This window comes from Vanellus vanellus (assembly GCF_965231255.1).
Source record: "Vanellus vanellus genome assembly, chromosome: 5".
Classification (NCBI taxonomy): domain Eukaryota; kingdom Metazoa; phylum Chordata; class Aves; order Charadriiformes; family Charadriidae; genus Vanellus; species Vanellus vanellus.
Window position 1 is genome coordinate 23,654,748 of NC_138910.1, and position 20,502 is coordinate 23,675,249.

General features: G+C 40.9%; 1 protein-coding gene across 1 annotated transcript; it reads left to right on the forward strand.

The window, feature by feature from the left end:
- The first annotated feature begins 349 nt into the window (after positions 1-349).
- CYBRD1 (cytochrome b reductase 1) lies at positions 350-16,192 on the forward strand. The gene is made up of 4 exons (XM_082483745.1): positions 350-548; positions 11,844-12,052; positions 15,407-15,561; positions 15,755-16,192. The coding sequence occupies exons 1-4, from the start codon at positions 362-364 to the stop codon at positions 16,053-16,055; spliced, it is 852 nt and encodes a 283-aa protein (XP_082339871.1). The 5' UTR covers positions 350-361; the 3' UTR covers positions 16,056-16,192.
- Positions 16,193-20,502: the final 4,310 nt, after the last annotated feature.

Sequence of the window (20,502 nt, forward strand, 5' to 3'; positions counted from 1 at the left end):
CTGTTACTGCTTAAGGCTGCGCTGGCTTATCTTTATGGCCGGTCTGTAAATTCCGGCGGCCCCTGAGTGTCCTCACTCACCGCACCCGCCGACCTCCGCTGCAGCCCCAAACCCGCGAACATCAGCTCCCTCCCTCCAGGGCCGGGGGGAGCGGGGAGAGCCCTGGCCGGGGACCGCCACACACAAACACACAGACCCGCAACACCCTCCTGGGGAAGCAGCAGTGCTGGGACGGCGGCGGGAGGCCGGCCCGACGGCGGGCAGGGCGGAGGGGCGCGAAGTGCTGCGGTGGCACCGCCCGCCCGGCCCGGCCCGGCCCCTCCTTCGCGGCGCTCGCTGCCGCGCACGGGGGTTGAGGAAGATGGAGGACTACGGGCGATTCTTGGCGCTGCTGGTCTCGGCGTTGCTGGTCGGCTTCGTCTCCGTCATCTTCTCCCTCGTCTGGGTCTTCCACTACCGCGAAGGGTTGAGCTGGGATGGCAGCCCGCGGGAGTTCAACTGGCACCCCGTCCTCGTCATCACCGGCTTCGTCTTCATCCAGGGCATCGGTGCGTCCGGGGAGCGGGCCCGGGGCTGGCACGGAGGGGGGACGGGGGGAGCCGGGGCGGCGGGGAGCGGGGCGGCCGGTGGCGGGTGACAGCGGGAGCGCAGCAGCCCGCCGTGTACGGCCGGAGCCCCTTCGGAAAGCCAGCGCTGCCCGGGACGGGACAAAGAGTCCCTTGTAACAAGCCGAAACTGCTATATATGTGGGATTTGTTGTTGTTTGGTTTTGTTGGGTTTTTTTTTTTTTTTTCCTGCAAGCACTTGTTTACCCTGGCCTGGGATTGCCTCGCACTTTGAGTAACGCTTGCGAGGTGTGTTTTCCTAGTCAGCCCGAACTTATGCAAGTTGAGAAGCGAGATGCCAGAAAGGCTGCCCGAGGAAAGTCTCTCCCTCTTGGCTCCCTCTCGTTTGGCTCCCTCCCACGTCCCGAGAGGAGAAAGGAAAGTGCAGTACCACTGAAGCTAGATCCAGGAACGGGGCTTGTGCCAGAGAAAATGTAGCACCAGAAGCATCGTTAAAATGCAATTCATCAGCCCAGAGTTAGCGTAAATTGTTTTGTAAAATACATCTTTCACATTCATTCTTAATTCTCTCGCCTAAATAACAGACAGTGATTACGATGCAGTGGTGTTTTTTCGGTTTTTATAGAGTGTATAAACTTTTGCTAGCATAGAGTTCAGCCTTGGACTGGCTTTTAAATGTTCCCCATTACACTTACAACATGAACGGTATCTTTTTTTCCATTTTTTAATTAGTATGTTAGGTCTTAAGTGCAAGGGTTGTTCCTTGAGGCCAACAGGAATCCTGGAGTTTCAGCTGTGTTTTTTGCTGTTAGCGTAACTGGCTAATTCCAGGAAAACAACTAAATTACACACACTGTAGTTGATAAACAGTATCAATTTAGGAAAGAAAACCATAATGCTCTCAGTAACGTTTGAAAAGCAGATAATGACAGAGCACCACAGAGGTGCTTATCTGGCCTGTGAATATATTTAAACTAGAGCTAAATATTGCAAAAATGAGGGCACTGGGCTGTGCCTTAAAAATCCTGAAATTTGGGAGGGTCAATTAATGCTAATTGCATTAAAACTAAAAATATGACAGAGGTAACAGCTTCCAACAGTAAGTTTTCATAAAGTCAGTGACAAAATTCCTGGTAGTTTCAACATGAAGAGAACTAAGTGAAACATTAGTAACATCTCCAAGAAGGGCAAATAAATACTGCAGAGAACAGTGGAAATTCTTCCACAGTTTTACCACTAACTTTTGGGGGGAGAGGACGGGGAAGATTTTACTGTTCTTAAGTTATGAAGAACCTCAGGAGACTTATAGTATAAATGTAAGCAGGAGTATTTTTTCTTTGTAATAGAAGATAAACTGGAATTTTGTCTAGACAAACTTAGAATTTCACTTTTAATAACCTTATTTACATCTGCTTCACCACTGAATGATATACCACGTTCATCCAGCCAGAAAAATTGTCCAGCACATCCAGACACTCATTCCAGTGGAACATGTTGTTTGCATCACATGTGTGCTCGCTCTTCGGCAGGAGCCCAGCCAGGCAAAGGTCGGAAGATGCGGGAGGAGTGGGTGGCAGTCTAGTTCTGGCTATGAAGAGAATGTTGTGATTTGAACACACACAGCAAATTTCATTTTTTCAATGGGAGTGGGGTGTGTTCTCAGCTTTGTGGCTTCAAGTTACAAATTGCTGTTGAGCAATAAACAATAGTTTGAAGTTGTTTTACATAATATTGCTCAATAGGAAGTGAAATTTCAGGCTATAAATAAGCAATGAGAAACACCTGGTGACTTTACAAAGATCTATACTACTTACTGTGATCAAACTACTGTTTTTTTATATAAGCATTGACTTTTTGAAGAAAATAGGGGGAGGTTTTCTGCAGCTTTTTCCTGCGCGTTTTCGTTTTTTTTTTTTCTCTGAAACTCAGTTTTTCCCCGTGTCACAGAGTGAGGATGTTGCCTCAAGCTTTGTGTAGGTAAGGATATATGTAAAGTAAATGGAAGTTTAACATAGCTCAAAAAAAAAAAAAAAAAAGAACATATACAATGAATTCACTGATAATAGAGCATTGTTTGGGGAGGAAATCCTATTATATAACAAGAAAAGCAAAGTCAGAAACTGAAGCAGTATTGTAGTAAATCAGGTGAAATCTCAACAGATAAGATACCACTGTGAATCTGATTAAAATTTGGTTGACTGAAGTCTGCCACTGAATTCAAAGTAATTTGGATGAGGCTGGGGAATAGGATACCTCTTAGCACACATACAAGAAAAAGAAGTCTTTCAGTAGTTAAAAGGAGGAAGGAATAGCTCATAAATATCTTGGTTAAATTTGTGTGGAGGATTTGAAATAATAACCAAATCAACTGTTTCTTGAGTTCATTAAAGTCTATACAAAGGATAGAAATGTTGTATTGTTGGTCTGTAGGAGGTAGAAGGGATGACTATAATAATGTGCATATTGGGAACTAAATGTACCCTGATAGAAGTGTTGTATATATCTTGTCAATCAAATGAGAAAGCTGTAGGCATGTTAATATTAATACTTACTATTTGTGGATCAGCATCTATAGGTAAATGATACCTGACAAAACACTGTCAGTACACAGTAATTGTCCAGATGATTTTCTAGGCTTAAAGTGGGAAAAACACAGGCAATAAAAGTCTGTATGCATATTAGTACAGCAACATTTTTGAAAAGAATAAGATAGGAAAAAAAACCATGAGGAAAAAGTGAGTTTTAAGAAGGGCTTGAAGGCAGAGTAGTGTGATAGAATGGGTTAAATAAGTAAATAAGGAATTCTGTCTTGTTTTACATGTAGAAATGTTGCACATTGACTGTAGACACAGGGTATGCTCCAAAGGAGTATCTGCATGCTCGTTCATGTTTGGCCTGCAAATGGTAATGTTTGGTTCTCTCCCAAAGGACTAATTAAGAAACCCATCAAGATACGATGTGGAATAAATGTTTTTTTGAGGATTTCCCATTACTCACCTGATAAAAGAATATTTTTTTCTACAGAGATGTGACAGTCTGTTGCAGACTGAGGAGCAGCATGGTGGTTTTGGGGGTTGTAGAAGACTGAATAAAGAGTGAGTCAGAACAAGGAGGGTGGGGCAGTCTTTGTCTCCCATCCTCAGATCAAGCTTCTACTGCTTATGAGTCACATGTAAACTCTGTACAGTAAAGTTGTAGGTTGACACTATAAATCTTGGAAGATGCACAATTAATATTCCTCATCATATATGACTTATGAATATCATATAACTTGTATTTTAAACAGGCTTAAAACATGAGGATGTAGCCTAACATCAGCAATATATTAATAAAGGAATACAATAGGAATGTTACTTAAGAGCTTTTACAGAGAAAACAGAAGGTTTGCCACATTACCATGTGATGTTACAGAGTCAATTAAATTTCAGCTGTATGGATGAAGTTATAGGTGGGGGAGACAATCTAACAGCTCACTATGGCTGAAATATTCCTACTTCTCCTCCAGTTGTCCCTTTCAGCTTTCTCCTTGACTCAGACTTCATCTTCCTACTGGTTGGTTTGTGCCCGCTCTGGCCCTTGTCAGACCCATAAACTGAATTAACTCAACTAGCAGAAAACTAACATTCACCCACCCCAAATACAGTTTTTGCTGGAATAGAAGGTTGAATTGCCAGCACAAAGGGTCTCAGAAGTGCCACAGATGGGAGAAGGGAGGTGGTGGACAATGTGCAAGAGCAAGGAGGAGTGCAAATCTATTTTAAAGTAAGCATAGTCTTTCATCTTGAAATCACATCTAAAGATAATGCTTGCCCTGAATTACCTGACTTAACATGATCACCTCTGCTTCAAACATAACAAAACATCTGTTCAAAGGAAAATAGCTAATTGCTGAAGTTTCTAACATCCAATGGGCTGCAAAATTCTCAAGAATTGGAAGGGCAAATGACTGCAGAGCTGTAAGGATTTCATCACAGGCAACTTGTGAAGAGCCAGCTCACTTGATGAGATTAGTTTGAGTCCCTTTGAAATCATAAATGGGCACTTGTCCATTGTGGTGTTAAAGTGGTTCCCAAAGAATCTAGTGAGCATTCAGAGCTTGCCAAAGGTAAGCAACTGGAGGATCAGGAGAGGAAACAGGAGGAGTGAAGAGGAACATTCCTTTCTGACAGTTGTGAGGTACTGAGCTGTGCATCCCCAGCGCACTCACAGAACCACACTGTGTGCCTTCTAAGTGGAAGGCGTCTTATGAGCAATCCAGGACACCTCCCAACGGCACGTGAAGCACGTGCCAGTCAGAAATACTAGAGAGCTAGCTCTAGAATTTTGCTTTGTTGATTTGGCAAATAACAGGCATCCCACGCCACGTACAAGATACTGCAAGATCACTCTGCCCTATGTGATGTGATTTAAAATCGGAGCTCAAAACAGGAGTGAGATCTGAGTGAAGAAGTTGTGTCTAAGGATGCCTAGACTATCAAATCTCTTAACAGTAGTAGAGATGCTGTACCTAGAGAAAGTTCTTCACAGGACTGCTTTAGTATGTCACCACTAAAAATGCTGTAACTGTGTATGTGCTTTTAACCCAGACTATTTTAATTTTGAGATGAAATTACACATCATGTCTGAGTCAGTTTTTAAGAGCTTGCACCACTGAAAGCAGAATCTTCCTCATCCTCTTCCCCTTGTTCCCCAAATTGTCTTGCTTCCTCCTGCTGGTCAGAAAAGCACCAGTTATGACAAAGGCAGGAGGAAGCACACAGAACTGGAACAAAAGTGGTGATGGGGAAACAGGTCTGTGTGTTTTCACAGTGATAAACAGTCAGATCTGCTCAAGTTGCAATTTATAACTTTACACATAGCCTTCATGGAAAGAGGGTTAAACCAAATTCTGCTATCATGCATATGTCCTGGGCTGTGGCATGTAACATGCTAACACATGCTATTGTTAACAAGTGTCCAAACCATTAGTCTGTATTCTTTGCTCTTCTATCATCCTGTTTATGGGAAACAACCAAAAAAAAATCATGGCTCAGATAGCGATCTGCGACTGTGTGGACAAGTGACTAAGGAGTTTGATAGTGATTTTGGAAGTTAAATGAACTACATGACAGCATCTTATGCACTAAAGAAAAACATTACACAAAGATTTTAGCCTGGACTTGACCCTCTGAGATCAAATACTGAAAACTGAGACCAGGACCTCTGCACATCAAGTTTACTTCAAGACATCTAGAGTCCAGTACTCTGCTGCACGTGGAATAAATTACTGACAATACTATAGGCCATATGGTGAGATGGAGCAAGGAAGATTTACTGGGAATATCCTCATGGGATGTTGAGTCTTATTTGGGGCCTTTTGGCCTACCTGCTTTACAAAATTAGAAAGCATAATGATTAGTACTAAGTTAATTAATAATACTCTGATGCAGGCAATTATTTCAATATGAACTATTGAATGAATTATTTCAATGAAAGATATAAAACTATCATACAACTTTTGGGGAGCTATTGGAGGCGATCATAAGCTTAGTGTGCCGAATCATACCGATTACTGTCAAACTGTCTTAAAAACAAGGCTTCTATCTTCCTGATTTTGTAGGATTTACTATTGCTACTTTTTAAAAGTAGAAAGCTGAGAACTACCTGAGTGCTGTATACATTTAAATATTCTAAGGGACACTTTCATTCCAGTGTTATATTTTCACACAGTATGTAAAAGCATACATTGATTTAAAATCTGATCGGAGTCTGGAAATTTCACTTGTGAACAGTGTTTTCTTTGTGAATTATTTAGTGCAGTACTGTATTTCCTGGCATGCATCCAAGTAAAAAAAAAAAAGTAAACAGAACTTTGAAATTAATTTGTCATTTATTATTATTCCTCACAACATACAGAATGAATATCCTATTTATTTTCCATAACCTATGTTTTCTGCATAAAATGCTAGGGTTATGGAGAAGGAATGAGTACGGCACATGAGAATCACTTAAGTAAATTCTTAATCTTTGCATTTATCAGTTTTGGTTTGGTTTGTTGTTTTTTGTTTTTTGTTTTTCTGGTGCACATCTATTTCTTAATGTTTGGAACAGCATATATTCTTATTCTTTTGATTTAGTATAGCTAATTATATATAAAGATTAGAATGTAATTTCATAAGCAGAAACCTTAAATGAGGATGTGACAAATCAGATGAATTATAGAATGGTTGGAAGGGACCTTAAAGATCATCTAGTTCCAACCCCCCTGCTATAGGCAGGGACATCTCCCACTAGACCAGGTTGCACAAAGTCCCATCCAGCCTGGCCTTGAACACCTCCAGGGATGGAGCATCCACAGCTTCTCTGGGCAACCTGTGCCTGTGTTTCACCACAGTCATAGTGAAAAATGTTTTCCTGATATCTAACCTAAATCTACCTTCTTCCAGTTTGAAGCCATTACCCCTTATCCTATCACTACATGCCCTTGTCTCCCCGGAGCCTTCTCTTCTCCAGGCTGAACAATCCCAACTCTCTCAGCCTGTCTTTCATAGGAGAGGTGCTCCGGCCCTCTGATCATCTTCGTGGCCCTCCTCTGGACTCACTCCAACAGCTCTAGTACTTCTTGTGCTGAGGACTCCAAAGCTGGTTGCGGTACTCCAGGTGGGATCTCATAAGAGCAGAGTAGAGGGACAGAATCACCTCCCTCCACCTGCTGGCCATGCTTCTTTTGATGCAGCCCAGGATGCAGTTGGCTTTCTGGGCTGTGAGTGCACATTGCCAGGTCATGTTGAGCTTCTCATCAACCAACACCCCCAAGTCCTTCTTCTCGGGACTGCTCTCATCCCATTCTCCACCCAGCCTGTATTTGTGCTTGGGATTGCCTCGATGCACGTGCAGGACCCTGCACTTGGCCCGGTTGAACTGCATGAGGTTGGCATGGACCCACCTCCAAGCCTGTCAAGGTCCCTCTGAATGGCATCCCTTCCCTCCAGCTTGTCGACTGCACCACACAGCTTGGAGTTGTCGGCAAACTTGCTAAGGGTGCACTCAACCCCAACATCCATGTCGCCAACAAAGACATTAAATAGTACCAGTCCCAGTACCGACCCCTGAGGAACACCACTCGTCACTGATTTCCACTTGGACATTGAGCCATTGACCGCAAGTCTTTTCAGTGTGACCATCCAGCCAGTTCCTTATCCACCGAGTGTTGTATCCATCAAACCCATGTCTCTGCGATTTAGAGACAAGGATGTCGTGTGGGACAGCATCAAACACCTTGCACAAGTCCAGGTAGATGACATCAGTTGCTCTCCTCTTATGCAGCAATGCTGTAACCCCATCAAAGAAGGTCACCAGATTTGTCAGGCCTAACTTGTCCTTATTGAAGCCATGTCACCAATCACCTTATTTTCCATGTGCCTTAGCAGAGTTTCCAGGAGGATCTGCTCCATGATCTTGCCAGGCACAAAGGTGAGACTGACCGGCCTGTAGTTCCCAGGGTCTTCCTTTATCCCTTTTTTGAATATGTGGGTTGTGTTTCCCCTTTTCCAATCAGTGGGAACTTCACCTGACTGCCACGACATTTTAAATACAATGGAAAGTGGTTTAGCAACTTCATCCACCAGTTCCCCCAGGACCCATGGATGGATTTCACCAGGTCCCATGGGCCTGTGTACCTTCAGGTTCCTCAAATGCTCTCATACTGGATCTTCACCTACAGTGGGCGGTTCTTCATTCTCACAGCTCCTGCCTTTGCCTTCTGCGACTTGGACAGAGTGGTTAGAGCCCTTGCCGATGAAGACTGAGTCAAAAAAGTCATTGAGTACCTCAGCCTTTTCCATATCCTGGGTGACCAGGTCTGTTTCGTTCCAGAAAGGGGCTACATTTTCCCTAGTCTTTCTTTTATCACTGACATACTTACAGAAGTTTTTCTTGTTGCCCTTGATGTCCCTGGCCAGATTTAATTATTTAATTCTATCTGGGGTTTAGTTTTCCTAATCTGATCCCCGGCTGCTCAGACAGTTTCTCTGTGTTCCTCCCAGGCTACCTGTGCTTGCTTCCACCCTTTTTGCTTTTGAGTGCGTCCAGGAGCTCCTTATTCATCCATGCAGGCTTCCTGGCTTTTTTGCCTGACTTCTTTGTTGGGATAGATCGCTCCTGAGCTTGGAGGAGGTGAACCTTGAATACTAACTAGCTTCCTTGTGCCCCTCTTCCCTCCAGTGCTTTATCCCATGGTACCCTACCAAACAGATCCCTCAAGAGGCCAAAGTCGGCTCTCCTGAAGTGCAGGATAGTGAGCTTGCTGCTCACCTTCCTCGCTGCCCTATGGATCTTGAACTCTACCATTTCATGATCGCTGCAGCCAAGGCTGCCCTCAAGCTTGACATTCCCCGTCAGCCTCTCCTTGTTTGTAAGGACAATCTCCAGCATAGCTCTTCTCCTTGTTGGCTCCTCTACCATTTGGAGAAGGAAGCTGTCATCGACGCATTCCAGGAACTTCCTGGATTGCTTGTGCCCTGCTGTGTTGTCCCTCCAACAGATACTGGGGTGGTCGAAGTCCCCCATGAGGACCAGGGCCTGTGAATGTCTGTCTCTCCTGTCTGTCTGTGGAGGGCCTCATCCACTGCATCATACTGGTCAGGTGGCCTGCTACAGGCAAGACATTATGGATGTGGGCATTAGCCTTTATTGGTCAAGTGATCAAGCGTCCTCAGTCTTAACTGGCAAGGACTGCAGCCACACTACCCATGACACAGAATCCAAAGGCGAGGATTGGGAAAATGGGGAACCGCCCACTGTAGGTGAAGATCAAGTGCGAGACCACCTGAGGAATCTGAAGGTGCACAAGTCCACGGGACCTGATGAGATACATCCATGGGTCCTGAGGGAACTGGCAGATGAGGTCGCTAAGCCACTAGCCATCATATTTGAGAAGTCGTGGCGGTCTGGCGAGGTTCCTGAGAACTGGAAAAGGGGAAACATAACCCCTATTTTCAAAAAGGGAAACAAGGAAGACCCTGGAAACTACAGGCTAGTCAGTCTCACCTCTGTGCCTGGCAAGATCATGGAGCAGATCCTCCTGGAAACTCTGCTAAGGCCCATAGAAAATAAGGAGGTGATTGGTGACAGCCAGCATGGCTTCACCAAGGGCAAGTCATGCCTGACAAATTTGGTGGCCTTCTACGAAGGGGTTACAGCAGCAGTGGACAAGGGAAGACCAACTGATGTCATCTACTTGGACTTGCGCAAAGTGTTTGACACTGTCCCACACGATATCCTGGTCTCTAAATTGGAGAGACATGGATTCGACAAATGGACTACTCGGTGGATAAAGAACTGGCTGGACGGTCGCACTCAAAGAGTTGCAGTCAACGGCTCGATGTCCAAGTGAAGACCTGTGACGAGTGGCGTTCCACAGGGATCGGTACTGGGACCTGTACTGTTCCACACCTTTGTGGGCGACATGGACAGTGGGGTCGAGTGCACCCTCAGCAAGTTTGCCGATGATACCAAGCTGTTTGGTGAGGTAGACATGCTGGAGGGGACGGATGCCATCCAGAGGGACCTGGACAGGCTGGAGAGGTGGGCCCAAGCCAACCTCATGCAGTTCAACAAGGCCAAGTGCAAGGTCCTACATCTGGGATGGGGCAATCCCAAGCACAAATACAGGTTCGGCGGGGAATGGCTGGAGAGCAGCCCTGAGGAGAAGGACATGGGTGTGTTGATTGACGAGAAGCTCAACATGAACCAGCAATGTGCAATCGCAGCCCAGATGGCCAACCGTATCCTGGGCTGCATCAAAAGAAGTGTGGCCAGCAGGTCAAAGGAGGTGATTCTGCCCCTCTACTCCACTCTTGTGAGACCCCACCTGGAGTACTGCATCCAGCTCTGGAGTCCCCAACCTAAGAAGGACACGGACCTGCTGGAGCGTGGCCAGAGGAGAGCCATGAGGATGATCCGAGGGCTAGAGCACCTCTCCTGTGAGGAGAGGCTGAAAGAATTGGGGCTGTTCAGCCTGGAGAAGAGAAGGCTCCAGGGAGATCTTATTGCAGCCTTCCAGTACCTAAAGGGGGCCTACAGGAGAGCTGGGGAAGGACTTTTTACTAGGGCATGTAGCGATAGGACGAGGGGGAATGGCTTTAAACTGGAAGAGGGCAGGCTCAGATTAAACATCAGGAAGAAGTTTTTTACTTTGTGGGTGGTAAGGCACTGGAACATGTTGCCCAGAGAGGTTGTTGAGGCCCCATCCCTGGAGGTGTTCAAGGCCAGGCTAGACGTGGCTTGGGGCAACCTGGTCTAGTGGGAGGTGTCCCTGCCTATGGTAGGGAGGTTGGAACTTGATGATCTTCAAGGTCCTTTCCAACCTAAACCATTCTAAGATTCTAGGATTTGTCCACTGTTATCTGAATATACGTATGTGCTGTTACACATCCAGAATTGCTACCTAGTTTGTAGTCAGATGTACCTGGTGCTTCAGTGATCTGATCTGGTCTCTGTGTGTCCCCTGTGGCAAACACTTGGGCAGGGGACAGTTGTGGCAGGGAAGGAGCGGTGGCGACCTTCAGGAAAGAGCTTGACAAGCAGCAGCCCTAGTCTAAGTTATTCTTATGGACCGTTTGGAGTTAGATCACTAGAATGTTGTTTTGTTCAGACTGGACGAAACACTATCTGCTAGAGTTATTAATGCAAATGAAGGCAAAAAAACCCTTACATTCATCTAACTGTGGGAAGAGCTGTAATTGCCAAGTCCTTTTGTCTCTTAAGAGTCAGGTTATGATTCCCTCATGCTGCGTATATCAATGCAATAGATAGTCATATAAGTATCTACGCAATTAGACAACAGCATTATCCAAAGTTGGCGAAGAGAATAAATATTAGAAAATAATCTTACACACTTTCTCAGTAGGTGGTCTTCTGGATATAAGAATTGGGCCCTATTTCTCCAATCTGACTAGTAGCAAAAAAATCAAAACCCTATGTAGAATCCCTGTTAGATCAATTTAAGGAATGAGGAAAAGACAATACCAAGTTGTTTACTCTTCTTTTTTTTGAAACACAGTTAATTTTTTTTTTTTTTAAATTAGGAAGAAATCTTCCTAAAAGCTATATTTAAGCCTCAGTTGTATATTTGGAATATGCTATGCTATGTGTAGGAGAAAAAGACTTTTAAAAGACTTTTTTAGAGGATTAAAGGTTGGATTTTCCTGTAATTTACAATGGAACTATGCATGATTATTAAAATCTGAGAGAAGTTATCATATAAGGCATAACATCTTGTTTCTGTTCTTTCTTCAGCTATTATTGTGTACCGGTTGCCCTGGACCTGGAAGTGCAGCAAACTCCTAATGAAGTTCATACATGCTGGACTAAATACCATAGCTATGATTCTTGCAATTGTTTCTATGGTAGCCGTGTTTGAATTCCACAATGCCAAGAACATTCCTAACATGTACAGCCTGCACAGCTGGATTGGGCTGACTGCTGTTATATTTTATTCTCTCCAGGTCAGAATCTAACAGTATTTATAAACAGGCTGTAAATTTGAAGAATGTGTTAAGTAGGTTAGGGGCGGACCTGCTGGGAAGTAGTTCTGAGGAGAAGGATCTGGGGGTCCTAGTAGACAGTAAATTATCCATGACCCAGCAATGTGCCCTTGTCGCCAAAAAGGCCAGTGGAATCCTGGGCTGCATAGGGAAGAGTGTGGCCAGTAGGTCGAGGGAGGTCATTCTCCCCCTCTACTCTGCAGTGGTGAGGCCACAACTGGAATACTGTGTCCAGTTTTGGGCTCCCCAGTTCAAGAGGGACAGGGAACTGCTGGAGCGAGTCCAGCGAAGGGCAACTAAGATGATTAAGGGCGTGGAGCATCTCCCTTATGAGGAAAGGCTGAAGGAGCTGGGACTCTTTAGCCTGGAGAAGAGAAGGCTGAGGGGAGACCTTATTAATACTTAAAAGTTTCTAAAGGGTGGGTTGAAGGAGGATGGAGCCAGGCTCTTTTCAATGGTTCCCAGTGACAGGATGAGGGGCAATGGGCACAAGTTAGAACACAGGAAGTTCCGTTCAAATACACAGAAAAACTTTATGGTGAGGGTGACAGAGCACTGGCACAGGCTGCCCAGGGAGGTTGTGGAGTCCCCTTCTCTGGAGATTTTCAAGACCCGCCTGGATGCAGTCCTGAGTAATGTGCTCTAGGCAATCCTGCTTTAGCAGGGGAGTTGGACTAGATAATCTTTAGAGGTCCCTTCCAACTCTGAAACTCTGTGATTCCGTGATTCCGTGAGTAATTCAGGCACAATAGACCCTCACTAATACACTCTAACTACTGGGATACCCATTTTACATTCTGTGATTTGGCAAATTAGCATGTAAATGTGCAAATACTGGATCCTTGACTTCAAAGGAGAATGTATTTTAAAGCATATTTTGTTTATTTGCTGGGATAATGGCAGTTTATTTACTATTCAGTTATGCAGTAGTGTGTTTCTAAGTGCTATAAATTGCTGAAGTTAAAGCAAGTGATTTGGTTTGTTGGCAGCGTATTTAAATACAATTAGGGCTTTTATTAAGGAAGTCTCAAATGAAGTAATTGTTTTTCTTTTTTTTCCAGCTATCATAATTTTAAGTAGTCACTTCTTGGCCTCAAGACTTTTGTTTATCAGCAGAACAAGTGCAGCAGGCAGCAGTGCAGATCTAAAGGATCTGACATCTGAATGAGCTACTACGGGCTAACCGTTTTACCTGAATCAGCAAAACTTTGATCAATGTTTGTGTGCATGCTTTTAACTGCTCCTATTGGCAGAGAATTAGAGATATCATAATCTAAAATGAGCTAATGTAGTACGTTTTGCATTTGGCATAGAAGAAGAGCAGGCATGCCCTGACATTTAGTGTACACATACAGATGTGATTTTTCTGCATATGCATTCTGAATTCCATATATTGTGTTATTATACTATGGAAATTTATTTTGTTCCTTCAAATTGTCATTCTTAATTATTTTGCCAAAACACTAAAAAGTAAAAAATAAGACTTAATTATTATCTGGTGTTCAAGCACAGAAAATCTCCAGCTGAGGGATTTGGGTTCTGGACTTTAATCCTTCACCGCTCGGGTTAGGAGGTACAAGAAATAGTGTTGAAATAGTGGTTTTAACACTTAGGAAAAAAAAAGCATATTGCAGCATTGTTGAGCATATTCTTTATAGCTGAACAACAGCTAATGAATAAGAAGGAAGAATGTTAAGATTTTCTTGTCCTAATAATGCAGTTATTTCAGGAAAATCTGTGCTGCCACTATACTGAGTATCAGCATTTTTTTCTAATGGTTAAGATAAAGAATTGCAAATAAGATCTTAATTCTACTTTTCATTTTGCTGCTAGAAACGTGATCAATGACATTTAATGCCGTGCCTGTCTCATCAATAGAACTGTGGTGTTACTTCCTCCAAACTAGGATATAAGTCTCCAGACAGAGACTGATGTTCGTTATGTGATTGAGCACTATTGTTAAAAAACAGTAATAAATTAGTATTTCTGTTAATAGAGAAGACACTTGGCATTTGCCAGAAATGTCATGTCAATCTCAGAATTGAAAAATTATTGAGGGCGGATGCTCACATAATACTATACCTGCAGGAACAATAGTGTAAATATATTGTATTTAAGCCAAATCTATGTTAATACAGTATAGCGCAAGGACATAAATTTAAGAATAGGGCAGAAATGGAAAATGGAGACTCTTCAAAAGCAACATCTCTGGAAAGAAGTACTCAAAGACAACATGAAGCTCAAAAGGAGTTCTCTCAATGCTGTGACAACAGGAAAAGTAAATTCTCTAATAAGAGATTATCTTAATGTCCATATATGGCATTAGCGAAACTAATATGAAATACTATGTAAAAAAATTAAAAGAAAAAAGAAAAGAAAATCTGGAAAAGTAATTTGAGAGCTGGAAAAATATCTTCCTGTGAAAGACTTAAAACGCTCCAACTGTTCAGCAGATCTAAAGAAGATTAAGAGATGACTTGATTATGGTGTATTAAAAAGCTTCCCAGGGAGAAAATACCAGGCTCTTTAATCCAGCATGGAAAGACAAAACAAGGACTAAGACTGGAAGTTAAAGCAAGATGAAATACAAATTCATGCACTATTTCTAATTTAGCAGCAGGGGTGAGTAACAGTAGAACAAACTAAAGAAGGGATGCAACCTCAGTATGATTGGGCCTCAATATGACTGAAACCATGTGACATGATGGGTTATCTTCCATCACAAAATTAGTGATAATGGGAGGACTCATGTCCCCTGAATAATTTCACACCACCCACCCACGTCTTCACTCTGTAAATGCCAACTGATTGACATATTGAAAGACCATTGCCCTTCTAAAGACATGTACTTTAATTTAACTAAAACTCCAACAAGGTAGAATTATTTAGTCCACTCAAGCCAAAGCCTTCTGATCTTCATTTATGTGAAAATCTACAGCAGAAGCAGAGAACAGGACTTGAAGAGACTGTAAAAATATAGCTACTCACACCTTTAATATATTACTGAATTAGTAACACTGAAAACTTGTGTTTCCAGTACTTAGTTTGGTTGCAGTTTTAGCATTACCAGTAAGTTTGGACATTGATATTGGGTGGGATCATTTATAAAATATCTCATCTCTGCTTCCCAGGTGCTAATCCAGAATTACTGCTTTGGTTTTGAAGGGAGACATATTCAGAAATAAAAATGCCAATTCTTTTCAAATTTGTACCTGAAGATATCTCAAAATGGAATTTTATGATGATTTTTATTCTGCTTGAGAAGTGCCACTTGTTTCCCATGTAGCTTTAACCATGGATCTGTTTTGTGTTTAGCTCTTCTTGGGTTTCGCTGTCTTTCTGCTCCCTTTTGCTCCAGTTCCTCTCCGAGCAGCTCTTATGCCAATACATGTTTACTCAGGTCTTACCATCTTTGCAACAGTGATTGCAACAGCTCTCATGGGAATCACAGAAAAGCTTATCTTTTCATTGTAAGTATTTTTTTTCACTTGTTTAATTCATTGCAAACTGTACTTCCGCTTGCACAGAATAATAATCATCTAGTATTGGGACATTGTTTTGTTTTGGTTTGTTTTAAAAAGACCTCCTAACTAGCAGGACACTGCTGGTTTTAGACCAGTATTGTCTTTAAAACAATTGACCTTTTTTTTTTCCCTTCCAAAGGAAAAATCCTGCATATAGTGCATCCCCACCAGAGGCAACTTTTGTCAACTGTCTTGGTCTTTTGCTTGTCATATTTGGTGCACTTATTTTGTGGATGGCAAGCCGGTCCCATTGGAAGCGCCCCCCAGAAAAGAATGCTAAAGTTTTGCGGCCCATTGGAGAGACTCCTGAAGGCACGGAAGCAGAATCCACAATGACAGACGGCAGTAATGCAGATAAATCTGATCTGAGGATCAATAGTGAAGCAGCCAGAAAACAAAACCTCAAACTTGACGAAGCAGGGCAACGATCAACTATGTAAAGAAACTACACAGAATAACAGTACTATTATACTGCCAACACCCTCTGGTTCCTTCCAATTTAGTTGTGTTGATATATAAATAGGTCGGGGGTTTATGTATGGCTTGCTCAAAGATACTCAAGTTTTCTGCATATGAATTTAAATTCCAGTAAGTCCCAAACATATTATATTGGTTCATGCTCAGTCCTCATTTAAAAAACGAGAGCCTGAATGACATCACATAATGGAAAACTCAAATAACTGGAAAATGTTTTCCATATTACTTCTTCATTTAATGCTTATATCTCTTATAGTCATGGAAAGTTAACAAGATTGAGACTAAATGTTGCTCTGAGTGATTTTGTAGGTTATAAATCAGTCATGAAGTATACCAGACAGCAGAATTTAGTTGGTCACACATATTTTTTCTGGTAATGTTCACTTTTTTTAAAGCTCTGATTTCTGAAGCTGATTAACCCCCTCACCAGCTGCTAAAATCTATGGGATTTGAGGTCAATCAGCACTTGCAGAGTTGCACCATTAAAATGTTTAGTCTAAAATTTTGAATTCAAAAAAAGAAATGAAAGTTTGCCTGAAATCTTCATTAAATATTATGTTTCCTTTAAAAACTTATATGTTTGGGTTTTTTTTTTTTTAATCTGTTGACTTTTAACCAACTCTACAAAATATATTGTATATGGACAATATTTGGCTTTGGATTATGTGTGATCATTACTGAAATCTAAGGAGATTGTAAGACATCCAAATCCAGAATTTGTCTTATTTGGAAAGCTATAGATACACACTTAGAAAAATATGTATCACTTAAACCAAGTCTTCCTTTTAGCTCAGAAGGCAGCATTTTACTATCTTTATCTGATTGCTCAGTTCTGTTGATTTATGGCACTAGACTAGAATCTAGGAGGTTAGAAACAAGAGAAGATCGCTAGCAATATCACAGAAGAAAGGAGCTTGAAGTGAGAAATGCTTCCTCCAAGAAACAGCTGAGCGGTTCCGATTTGACTAAAACGCTACCCATTAACGAAAAGCCAATTTTGTTATCTCCACACTGGTGTCGAAAATCACTATTGTCAAAGTCATGAAGACATACTTAAGTCCATAAGGAAACTATATAAACTCTATGACCTTTTTAATTTTAAATTAAAGTGTTAAATAATGCAGTTTGAGTCTCTACTGGCACTTTACTTTTATAGCTCTTTCCAGCAATTGGACTATTAATGTATTATGCTCATTCATTATTTTCACAGCTATAAACAATACTTATGTTTTACTACTATAGAAGAATAATGATATCAGATTATTTTGATTGCACATGTTAAAAATTATGAGCCTTTCTATTATAATCTCTCGTAAAACCTGCAAGTACAAATTTACCACTGTTCATGTTGCATTATAGACAGTTTCAGACAGCATATAATTTCCTAGTTTTTAAAGACTACATAAATTTTTATCCACTTCAGCTTTTAAAATGTTTAAACACATTAAACTTTAGCAAATATGCAATTTTTGTAGTTCAGTGTTGCATTAGTACAAACAATTTTGGTCATGAGTTATTTTGGATCACAAAGACAAGAAGCACCTCAGTTCTTGTTATTTGATTTGTAATAACATTTAATTATTTGGTGAATGCAGTATAGAAAGCTAGCATAGTAAACTATTTGAAAAACTTTTCTCCTGTACCATTTGGTCCTCAAGGACTACATCCCCGAGTTTTCACTTACATATGTTTGTGGATGTCTGGGACCCACCTAGCATTGGTGTATTGCTTCATTTGAGAAAATACTCGCTTTTAAATGCCTTAGTGTAGAATTCAGGTATGACAGAAGGAATACAATCTTGTGTGAGCACTCTTCCAGTCCCGCTATGTGCAATGGATCGGACAGCTTTTTTACTGTTTTTCAAGTTCCAAACAATTACCTGTCTTCCCTAAAATTGTTCTGCGCAGCTTCACCATAAAATCCAAATTGTACTGATAGCAGCTTTCTGAGAGAAAAACAAGAGCACTTGTTTACATGACATTAGTGCTCAACTGACACGACATGATTATATTATGCATCCTATTACAAATTTATATATTGAACATTAAGTAGGAAGAGGGATTTGCAGTAGCTTCTGGAGAACACTATACTGTCTTCTGATCTCAACAAGTCTGCTTTTGCTAAAATCAGTAAGCATCTAACAGCTGGCGGATACATGTTTAGTCTTTGTGAGAGATGCTCTGTTAACACTTTTGAAGTATAACCTGTGAAGTGAAGGAATGAACTCAACTGTTCTAGTAATTTACTACACTAGCTTTCTATACTGCACTCACACAAGCAACAGCATTTTAAGTTGGTATGTATTGGCCTGTTACTGTGTCTCATCCACCTGTGAAAATGAGCTCATTCAATCCTTGTATTGTACTAAGTCATCTGATAAAAGAGGGCGTTTGTGTGGAAGATAATGACTTGTCTAAGGATTGTTCTGGAAGAAACTCTAACTGCACAGTATATTGGGGAAAAAAACTCTAAAAATCCATTATTTCATTTGTTACAACACTAACTTGGATGTATTGAAATCAACAGCTTCTAGGTGAATGGTTCTATATGCTGTTAAAGTTAAGCTACAGTAACCAGTATGCCTTCTGTTTTCCATTTTATTGCATGTACTGTTCAAGGGTAATGGTACTTGAAAAAGAATGGTGGCATTTCTTCTCTATTCTGATGATATAAAACTAATTGAAAATCAAGGATTAGCAACCTTTTGAGGGTAGTCTCCCAGAATATATTTTTGGTTTTCAACTTTGAGGTTAAACATGATATTAGAAACTCAGTGGGAGCTGGAAGATTCCACTCTGGCAAATTATCATAATCAGTGATATCTCACGTGTGTGAATTGTGGGCTTCTGGCAGTTTTGGTCTTTGGAAGGTCCCCGTGAGATGTGGTAGCTGAGTGCTCCTAACCTTCCTCAACCTTGGTGTGTGTGTAATTCAAAACAGACAACATGCTACAGACTTTTGGCTTCTGTTCTATAATGATTAAAAAGGTCTTTAAGTATCCTTGCAGCAAATGAGGTTAGTTCAAGTGCTAAATAAAAATACATAGGGCTTTGGAGAGTAACTTTCTCTGGAAAAAAACATTCCTAAAGCTGCTTCTCAAAGTGGCCTTCCATTAACCTTCCTTTCACGCAACTTTTCTTACCTGTATTTATGTGTAATATTAGCAACACGGGAAATAAAAAGGTGTATTTTCAAAGATATAAATGGAAGGTAGAACTCTAGGGTTTTTTCAGGATTTTTCTGCATGTTTGGAAATCTTCTACATTGTTTTCTTTACAGGGACATGATTGTAGAGCTTACATTCCAAGTTTGGATTCCTATAACAACATAGCAAGTTACAAAACCTAACATTAAAAGTGCTATTTTATTAAGATGCCTGAAAAAAAAAGTTATTTTTTAAATGTATTTACATGCTGTCATGCAGTACTGCACACAGAAGCATAACAGTGTTTTTTCCAGCATTAATGAATCTGAGAAATCATTATTACAAATTAGATTTTAAAATTGAATGTAATTACATGTACACTTCTTACTACATGTAACCAAGAAGATTGCATATGATATTGTAAATATGGATTACTTGTTTACATGGATATTTTATTGAGAGACTAAAAGATATTACCAAATATTTTCTATTTCAGAAGACTCTTGTTTCTCTTTCAGAAAATTGCTTCCTCTGTTTCTAACTGTTCACAAGAACTTTAAGAATTATTTTATTGTTTTGTTACTCGCGGTACTTATTTGTAGATGAAAGCAAATGTTTAATTACAATGTCTATTTTCCTTACTCTTTTTTGTATGTTAATAAAAATTATTTTTCAAGCTTATGATACCACTGAGTACAGATTTATATTATGGTACTAAAATATGACTTTCTAAATTTGGCAAAAGATCAAATTATTCCCATGAATACTTTTTTGAAAACATGAGGATAATTGTGCAAAATTTCTTAACTATTTCTTAATTCCAAGTATTCCTAATGATCTTCCTGATGAAATTTATACATTCTGTGGTGTTAGAAGGATAATCAGGATATAATGGAAAGTGAAGGAATTCACTGTATAAAGAAAGAAACTGTATTTCACCTTTTGATCATAATAGAAATACCCCATAACAGTTGTTAGAGGGGAAAAAAAACAAAACTATCCTTAGCCATGAAATTGCCATAGCAAGGAAGGGAAGATCATAAATTCTGATGTATAATGGTCACATAATGCGCTGTAAGATCCAAATACCTTCAGATAAATAACAACCAAACTGAACACAGAGCAAAGGTTTTCACCCCATGGAATCTTTTGACCCAGATTTAACACCTGCACGTTAAGTTATTCATCGATAGGTTATTGATCGTGAAATACTATAAATGGCAAAATAATCTAGATGAACATATCTGTAACACATAAGAATTAA